General features: G+C 42.5%; 1 protein-coding gene across 17 annotated transcripts in view; it reads right to left on the bottom strand.

The window, feature by feature from the left end:
• Positions 1-10,000, bottom strand: part of LOC112227456 (eyes absent homolog 1-like) — a 143,808-nt gene that overhangs the window by 36,832 nt on the left and 96,976 nt on the right. For all 17 annotated transcript variants that reach the window (XM_042308843.1, XM_042308857.1, XM_042308856.1 and 14 more), the window contains one exon: positions 66-124. In XM_042308843.1, coding sequence (XP_042164777.1) covers positions 66-124 — 59 coding nt within the window. The remainder of the gene's footprint in view (positions 1-65; positions 125-10,000) is intronic.

The raw sequence follows: 10,000 nt of genomic DNA on the forward strand, positions 1-10,000 counted from the left end.
ATTACTTTGTGATTGGTTTAGAACTGTAGTTTATTACTTTGTGATTGGTTTAGAACTGTATCTACCTCAGATCCTGACCGTTGTCATCAGATGAGACATCATCGATGTGGACTTGGTCGCACTCCTAAAACACAGAGAAGACATTCATCACATTCATAATTAACAAAAACACAAATAATCACCCTGATAAACGATTCACAGTAAACATTTTACATAATTATTTTAGAGAGCAAAATAACTTTTTCCTTCAATTTATTTCAAGATTTCAATGACAGAGATTTTCCCATGAATTTAAATCCCTCTCTCCTATAGGGGAATATGTTGCGATTTAGGATATACCTCTGATGATTACTGGTTCTGGCCCCACAGTCCACCAGACTCCCAACATTAGGGGCGTCTCTAGATATGACCATCCTCAGACACACCCAATTAAACCCTGATCCCCTGATCCAAACACATATCAGCAGGTAGTTGATTAGCCATGTCTGGGAACAGACTGATTGGAATTTTAGGTAGATTACTTCTTATTTGAACCATTGAATATTCAATTCAATTTTATCAGAAAGTTGTCTCAGTTCACATTCTAGGTGAGAGTGTGGGAGGGGGTGTAGGGGAGGTGAGATAAGAGGAGAGGAGGGAAGAGGAGAGGGAAGAGGAGGTAGATAAGAAGAGGGGATGGGAGAGAAGAGGAGAGGAGGGAGAGAATAGGAGGGAGAGAAGAGGAGGTGAGAGAAGAGGATGGGAGACTGGGGGAGTGGAGAGTGGGGGAGTGAAGAGTGGTGGTAGGGGAGATATGAGGAGGGAGATAAGAGGAGGGAAGAGTGGGGGAGGGGAGAGAAGAGAAGAAGAGAGAAGAGCAGGGGGAGAAGAGGAGGGGAGAGAAGAGGAGGAGAGAAGAGAGGGGAGAGTGGGGGAGGGGAGAGAAGAGGAGGAGAGAAGAGAGGGGAGAGGAGAGGGAGAAGAGGAGGGGAGAGAAGAGGAGGAGAGAAGAGGAGGGGGAGAGAAGAGGAGGGGAGAAGAGGAGGTGGAGAAGAGGAGGAGAGAAGAGGAGAGAAGAGGAGGGGAAGAGGAGGGGAATAAGAGGAGGGGAGAGAAGAGGAGGAGAGAAGAGGAGGGGGAGAAGAGGAGGGGAGAGAAGAGAAGAGGAGGAGGGGGAGAAGAGGAGGGGGAGAAGAGGAGGGGAGAGAAGAGGAGGAGAGAAGAGGAGGGGAGAGAAGAGGAGAGTGGGAGTGGGGGAGGGGAGGGAGGAGGAGAATAGAAGAGGAGGGTAGAGAAGAGGAGGGAGTGAAGAGGAGGGTAGAGAAGAGGAGGGAGTGAAGAGGAGGGTAGAGAAGAGGAGGGAGTGAAGAGGAGGGTAGGGCAGAGAAGAGGAGAAAGAGAAGACAAGGGAGAGAAGAGGAGGGGAGGGAGAAAAGAAGGGGAGAGAAGAGGAGGGAGAAAAGAGGAGGGAGAATAAAGATATCCATGGTGTTTATAGCAGCATCTGTGTCTGTGTGTTTGTATCCATGTGTGTGTGTACATGTGTGTGTGTCTGCATGCGTCCATGGGTCTTCCTGTATGTGCTTCCCTTTCCCTGCAGGCCTCGCTGGTGTTGGAGAGGGAATCTGCAGCTCTGATTCAGCCGCCCCTCAGTAACACAATCCAGACGTTCTGCTAAATGTAACCTACTAGAAAAATTGAACCTGATGCTAACCGCCAATGAAATGATGACCTCTGATTACTGCTGCGCCACACACCAGCACAGCCCCGGGGCTAGAGCACTGCTCTCTCTCTCTCTCTCTCTCTCTCTCTCTCTCTCTCTCTCTCTCTCTTACTGGAGAATGCAAACTGCTGAAAATCTGTTATTAGTTTTCCATTTATAGGAGTCCTCCACCCTCATCTCCTCCCTCTGCTCCCCTCATCTCCACTCCTCTCCTCTCCCTCTCCCCGCCTCTCCTCCCCTCCCCTCCTCCCCACTCCTCTCCTCCCTCCCCCCCTCCTCCCCTTCCTCTCCTCTGCCCCCTCTCCTCCTCTCCTCCCTCTTCTCTCCTCCTCGCCACTCTTCTCCTCCTCTCCTCCTCCCGCCTTCCTCCTTCCCCCTCCTCTTCTCCTCCCCCCCTCCTCTCCTCTTCCCCCATTTTCTCCTCCCCCTCCTCTCCTCCTCCCCCGTCCTCTCCTCCTCCCCTTCTCCTCCTCCCCTCCTGCCCCTCCTCTCCTCCTCCCCCTCCTCCTCCCTCCTCCTCTCCTCCTCCCCTCCTTCTCCTCCCCCTTCTCCCCCCTCCAGGCTATCGTTGTTAATAAGAATTTGTTCTTAAATGACTTGATGAAATAAAGGTTGAAGAAATACATAAATACTAACGTAGGAAATCCAAGGAGAAGCAAGTTAAATAAATGATTAAAAGTTGATTTGATTGATGTAAGCTTCAGTTAAAAGAGAAGTCAGATTATTGATAATTGAACTTTTCAACAAACAAAAATTATCCTTTTAATTTATGAAGAATAACACCCCCGTGACTCTGATCTGTACCTGAAATTCCTCAAACATTTAATTCCTGCAGTTAAGTAGTTTTCAAATGGTTGCGTAACTACATGGTGAAAAGGTTAAGTCCTCACCTTTTTTTGAAGTTTCTATTAAAACATTTCTCCTGGAAGTTGAAACTAAGGAAGGAGAGAGTTTAAAATTCCTTTGGCTTTTATAGAATGAAAAATTCTTTCCCGCTTTTTTGAAGCTTTTTTAATGAGCTTTTCCGGCGTGTGTTAAGACACCCAAACAGAGAAAGGACTTCCTTGTTTTACGTCCCTCTGAACGGGGCCAAATGCTGACGTTATTGCATTCCTGCCTAATGCTAGAGCAGCGGCAAGGGCAAGGGACCGTAAAACTTTTTTTATTTCACTGGTTCCCATCTGAACAAATTTTTCATCTCCCTGGATTTGTGGGGAAAGGGAGGAGAGGAGAAAAGGAGGAGGAGGAGAGGGAGACGTGAAGAGAAACTCAAAACAGCTGTTCAGTAACAGAATTAAAATCTTGACCCCCCCCAACCCCTGCTCTAATGCTGCCTGCCATTCTAAGCCAAGACCTCTCTCTAAGAGTTCCACATACAAAAGACCCTCTCTAAGAGTTCCACATACAAAAGACCTCTCTCTAAGAGTTCCACATACAAAAGACCTCTCTCTAAGAGTTCCACATACAAAAGACCTCTCTAAGAGTTCCACATACAAAAGACCTCTCTCTAAGAGTTCCACATACAAAAGACCTCTCTCTAAGAGTTCCACATACAAAAGACCTCTCTCTAAGAGTTCCACATACAAAAGACCTCTCTCTAAGAGTTCCACATACAAAAGACCTCTAAGAGTTCCACATACAAAAGACCTGCTCTAAGAGTTCCACATACAAAAGACCTCTCTCTAAGAGTTCCACATACAAAAGACCCCTCTCTAAGAGTTCCACATACAAAAGACCTCTCTCTAAGAGTTCCACATACAAAAGACCCCTCTCTAAGAGTTCCACATACAAAAGACCTCTCTCTAAGAGTTCCACATACAAAAGACCCTCTCTAAGAGTTCCACATACAAAAGACCTCTCTCTAAGAGTTCCACATACAAAAAAAGATGCTCTCTCTAAGAGTTCCACATACAAAAGGGCTCTCTAAGAGTTCCACATACAAAAGACCTCTCTCTAAGAGTTCCACATACAAAAGACCTCTCTCTAAGAGTTCCACATACAAAAGACCTCTCTCTAAGAGTTCCACATACAAAAGACCTCTCTCTAAGAGTTCCACATACAAAAGACCTCTCTCTAAGAGTTCCACATACAAAAAGACCTCTCTCTAAGAGTTCCACATACAAAAGACCTCTCTCTAAGAGTTCCACATACAAAAAGACCTCTCTCTAAGAGTTCCACATACAAAAGACCTCTCTCTAAGAGTTCCACATACAAAAAGGAAAATGCTTTGACCCTTTGACCTTTGACCTCCTCTCTGGGGCTCCAGAGCCCCACGATAACGGGGTGGAGATTGGGAGGAGAAGGGTGGAGGAGAGGACAGGGGGGGGGGTAGAGTTAAAGTGAACTCACATGGAGAGAGAGAGCTATGTTCTAAAAAATGGACTGTCACTATGTAGTGTGTGTGTGTGTGTGTGTGTGTGTGTGTGTGTGTGTGTGTGTGTGTGTGTGTGTGTGTGTTTGCGTGTGCGTGTGCGTGTGTGTTTGTGTGTGCGTGTGTGTGTGCGTGTGTGTGTGTGTGTGTGTGTCTAATGGTTGGGGCGAGCAACAATTTGATAAAAGCTCTGGACGTGTAGCCAGGAACTATTTGAGGCCAAGAAGGCTTTTGGTCATAATGTGTTCTCACTAACACACTGCATTGTAGTTTAGAGGGATTCACACACACACACACACACACACACACACACACACACACACACACACACACACACACACACACACACACACACACACACACACACACACATTCATGACCACTTTAAAATCTAATTCCGTAAAAACGAAGAAAAACACTCAAAATGAAATGTCAGTTTGTTTAGGACAACAACTTGTAATTCATTATAATCTGTATTTATTTATTTATTTCTCCTTTATTAAACCAGGTAGGCCAGTTGAGAACAAGTTTTCATTTACAACTGTGAACTGGCCAAGATAAAGCAAAGCAGTGTGACACAAACAACAACACAGAGTTACACATAGAATAAACAAACGTACAGTCAATAACACAATATAAAAAGTCTATATACAGTGTGTGCAAATGTAGAAGAGTAGGGAGGTAGACAATAAATAGGCCATGGAGTCGAAATCATTACAATTTAGCAATTAACACTGGAGTCATAGATGTGCAGATGATGATGTGCAAGTAGAGATACTGGGATACAACAGAGCAAGAGGGTAAGTAATAAAATGGGGATGAGGTAGTTGGGTGTGCTATTTACAGATGGGCCTTGTACAGGTGCAGTGATCTGTGAGCTGCTCTGACAGCTGGTGTTTAAAGATAGAAAGGAAGATATAAGACTCGACTTTCAGTGATTATTTTTGCAATTCGTTCCAGTCATTGGCAACAGAGAACTGGAAGGAAAGGCAGCCAAAGGAAGTGTTGGCTTTGGGGATGACCAGTGAAATATACCTGCTGGAGCCCGTGCTACGGGTGGGTGTTGCTATGGTGACCTGAGAGCTGAGATAAGGCAGGGCCGTAGTGGTGTGTGTCTGTTATATTAGGACAACAACTTGTAATGAATTATAATCTGTAATAGGGTGTGTCTGTTTTTTTTTTTCAGGACAACAAAAGGGCCCTGGTTACCCTCTTTACAGAACCAACATAAACCCTTTCCATTCATTGTCTACGCTCAACGTCCGTAAACTGGTGTAAATCACAGGAATGTCTTCATTGACTCTCTATTCAATTCTAATTACCTGCTAATGAACCACACACAACCATTCACTACCATATACACACACACACACACACACACACACACACACACACACACACACACACACACACACACACACACACACACACACAGCTGAAAAAGCCCCTATTACCTACCTATTTAACTGTGCTATTGAGCCATTCTTCACTAATAAATTGAAGAGTACAGTAGACCAGACACGACAAACCTCGAGCTCTGGAAACAGAAGTTATTAAAACAACATGTGTTTTATCAATTAGGTCTAGCAGATGTTTAGTTAGCTGTTTTAAACTGAACCCAACAACAACTCATAGCGAACAATATTACATAGTTCAAGTAGGTCTGGTACAATATTACATAGTTCAAGTAGGTCTGGTACAATATTACATAGTTCAAGTAGGTCTGGTACAATATTACATAGTTCAAGTAGGTCTGGTGCAATATTACATAGTTCAAGTAGGTCTGGTGCAATATTATATAGTTCAAGTAGGTCTGGTGCAATATTATATAGTTCAAGTAGGTCTGGTACAATATTATATAGTTCAAGTAGGTCTGGTGCAATATTATATAGTTCAAGTAGGTCTGGTGCAATATTATATAGTTCAAGTAGGTCTGGTGCAATATTATATAGTTCAAGTAGGTCTGGTGCAATATTATATAGTTCAAGTAGGTCTGGTACAATATTATATAGTTCAAGTAGGTCTGGTGCAATATTATATAGTTCAAGTAGGTCTGGTGCAATATTATATAGTTCAAGTAGGTCTGGTGCAATATTATATAGTTCAAGTAGGTCTTGTACAATATTATATAGTTCAAGTAGGTCTGGTACAATATTATATAGTTCAAGTAGGTCTGGTACAATATTATATAGTTCAAGTAGGTCTGGTGCAATATTATATAGTTCAAGTAGGTCTGGTACAATATTATATAGTTCAAGTAGGTCTCAAGTAGGTCTGGTACAATATTATATAGTTCAAGTAGGTCTGGTGCAATATTATATAGTTCAAGTAGGTCTGGTGCAATATTATATAGTTCAAGTAGGTCTGGTGCAATATTATATAGTTCAAGTAGGTCTGGTACAATATTATATAGTTCAAGTAGGTCTGGTACAATATTATATAGTTCAAGTAGGTCTGGTGCAATATTATATAGTTCAAGTAGGTCTGGTGCAATATTATATAGTTCAAGTAGGTCTGATGCAATATTACATAGTTCAAATAGGTCTGGTGCAATATTATATAGTTCAAGTAGGTCTGGTGCAATATTATATAGTTCAAGTAGGTCTGGTGCAATATTACATCAAGTAGGTCTGGTGCAATATTATATAGTTCAAGTAGGTCTGGTGCAATATTATATAGTTCAAGTAGGTCTGGGTAGTTCAATATTATATAGTTCAAGTAGGTCTGGTGCAATATTATATAGTTCAAGTTAGGTCTGGTGCAATATTATATAGTTCAAGTAGGTCTGGTGCAATATTATATAGTTCAAGTAGGTCTGGTGCAATATTATATAGTTCAAGTAGGTCTGGTGCAATATTATATAGTTCAAGTAGGTCTGGTACAATATTATATAGTTCAAGTAGGTCTGGTACAATATTATATAGTTCAAGTAGGTCTGGTACAATATTATATAGTTCAAGTAGGTCTGGTGCAATATTATATAGTTCAAGTAGGTCTGGTACAATATTATATAGTTCAAGTAGGTCTGGTGCAATATTATATAGTTCAAGTAGATCTGGTACAATATTATATAGTTCAAGTAGGTCTGGTGCAATATTACATAGTTCAAGTAGGTCTGGTGCAATATTACATAGTTCAAGTAGGTCTGGTGCAATATTATATAGTTCAAGTAGGTCTGGTACAATATTATATAGTTCAAGTAGATCTGGTACACTATTACATAGTTCAAGTAGGTCTGGTGCAATATTATATAGTTCAAGTAGGTCTGCAATATTATATAGGTAGGTCTGGTGCAATATTACATAGTTCAAGTAGGTCTGGTGCAATATTATATAGTTCAAGTAGGTCTGGTGCAATATTATATAGTTCAAGTAGGTCTGGTGCAATATTATATAGTTCAAGTAGGTCTGGTACAATATTTTATAGTTCAAGTAGGTCTGGTGCAATATTACATAGTTCAAGTAGGTCTGGTGCAATATTACATAGTTCAAGTAGGTCTGGTGCAATATTATATAGTTCATGTAGGTCTGGTGCAATATTACATAGTTCAAGTAGGTCTGGTGCAATATTATATAGTTGAAGTAGGTCTGGTACAATATTACATAGTTCAAGTAGGTCTGGTACAATATTATATAGTTCAAGTAGGTCTGGTGCAATATTATATAGTTCAAGTAGGTCTGGTACAATATTATATAGATCAGGTAGTTCTGGAACAATATGATATAGTTCAGGTAGTTCTAGAACAATATCTTAGATTTCAGTTAGTTCTGGAACAATATGTTAGAGTTCAGGTAGTTCTAGAACAATATGATAGATTTCAGGTAGTTCTAGAACAATATGATAGATTTCAGGTAGTTCTAGAACAATATGTTAGATTTCAGGTAGTTCTGGAACAATATGTTAGAGTTCAGGTAGTTCTAGAACAATATGATAGATTTCAGGTAGTTCTAGAACAATATGTTAGAGTTCAGGTAGTTCTAGAACAATATGTTAGAGTTCAGGTAGTTCTAGAACAATATGTTAGAGTTCAGGTACTTCTGGAACAATATGATAGAGTTTAGGTACTTCTGGAACAATATGTTAGAGTTCAGATAGTTCTAGAACAATATGATAGAGTTCAGGTAGTTCTGGAACAATATGATAGAGTTCAGGTAGTTCTAGAACAATATGACAGAGTTCAGGTAGTTCTAGAACAATATGTTAGAGTTCAGGTAGTTCTAGAACAATATGTTAGAGTTCAGGTAGTTCTAGAACAATATGTTAGAGTTCAGGTAGTTAATGTGCTGCATAATGTCCTGCAGCTGTCTGATCTCTCTCTAATGCATGCTGTAATGCTCTATCTGCGGGCACATCCAGGGGCCAGTTTCATTGAATAATGTAGAATAAACATTTCAGCTGGTGTTTTTGGTCCCTGTGTGTGTGTGTGTGTGTGCTCTCTGTTTTTATCGTCCAGCCCTGTCTGCTGCTGTGGTGAATCACTCTGTGTTTACATAGCCCTTTAAATTCACTGGGTTATTACGACACACAATTAACAGTTGTGTTACTAGTGGGGCCCGGCCCTGCGTGGCTTGGTCCCGGACCCCCAGGAAGGGAGGGCTAGAGGGGCCAGAGGAATGCACAGCCTTCCACAATTAGTGCTCCCAGCTGGGGCTGGGATGAAGCCATGGCCAGCCTCTCTGGTAGTGTGCTGTCGATCTAATGGCGGTATGACTTACAGTAAGCTCTCTCTCAGTGACACACTGGTCTAAAGTAGTGCACTATATAGGGAATAGGGTGCCATAGGGCTCTGGTCTAAAGTAGTGAACTATATAGGGAATTGGTTGCCATAGGGCTTTGGTCTAAAGTAGTGCACTATGTAGGGAATATGGTGCCATAGGGCTCTGGTCTAAAGTAGTGCACTATGTAGGGAATAGGGTGCCATAAGGCTCTGGTCTAAAGTAGTGCACTATATAGGGAATAGGGTGCCATTTGGAACGCGTCCCACTTATTAGGAGCCACTTTTTAAGACCTCGTAAACGCTGCGGAGTCTAACAACTAGGAATTAGGGTGGTTAGGTTAGGGAGTTACTGTAGTGGGTAGGGTTAGGGGTTATTACCAGGTGGTTAGGGAGCTGAAGAGGAGAGTTTGTGGGTGGGTGAGTCAGAAAGTGAGGGAGTGAGTGAATGAGTGAGTGCGTGCGTGGGTGAGTGTGTGAGGGGGTGAGTGAGTCAGTGAGTGAGTGAGCTGGTGAGTGAGTGTGTGTGTGAGGGGGTGAGTGAGTCAGCAAGTGAGTGAGTGGGTAGGTGAGTGAGTGTGTGAGGGGATGAGTGAGTCAGCGAGTGGGTGAGTGAGTGTGTGAAGGGGTGAGTGAGTAGGTGGGTGAGTGCGTGGGTGGGTGAGTGAGGAGGTGGGTGAGTGGGTGGGTGAGTGAGTAGGTAGGTGAGTGAGGAGGTGAGTGAGTGTGTGAGGGGGTGAGTGGGTGGGTGAGTGAGGAGGTGAGTGAGGAGGTGAGTGAGGAGGTGAGTGAGGAGGTGAGTGAGGAGGTGAATGATATTATAATCAGACGAAGGTCTGAATCCCCCCCTGTACAGTACTGTTCTCCCCTAACCAAGCTGCTGTGGTCCTCGCTAAAACTTACAATCACCACTAACTGTCTCCAGATGGTCCTGCTATACACACAGACCCTCCACTCGCAATTACTCCTTATGCAAACACTTGGTCTTTCTGTTTAATTCATCAGACCTTCTTTTTCCATTAATGTGTTTGTCTGACAGGCTTGTCTTCAGTTTGACAAGAAGAAAAACCAACGGAGCAGAGAACGAGAAGAAGCTACTGTGTGAAGAAAGAAAGGGAGGAATTAAAGAAAGAGGGGGTGTGGGGAAGACAAACAAATAAACAACGTTGTTCTGTAATCCCAAAATCTCTTTCTCTCTACACCTCCTTCTACA

This window comes from Oncorhynchus tshawytscha, linkage group LG29 (genome assembly GCF_018296145.1).
Source record: "Oncorhynchus tshawytscha isolate Ot180627B linkage group LG29, Otsh_v2.0, whole genome shotgun sequence".
Taxonomy (NCBI): domain Eukaryota; kingdom Metazoa; phylum Chordata; class Actinopteri; order Salmoniformes; family Salmonidae; genus Oncorhynchus; species Oncorhynchus tshawytscha.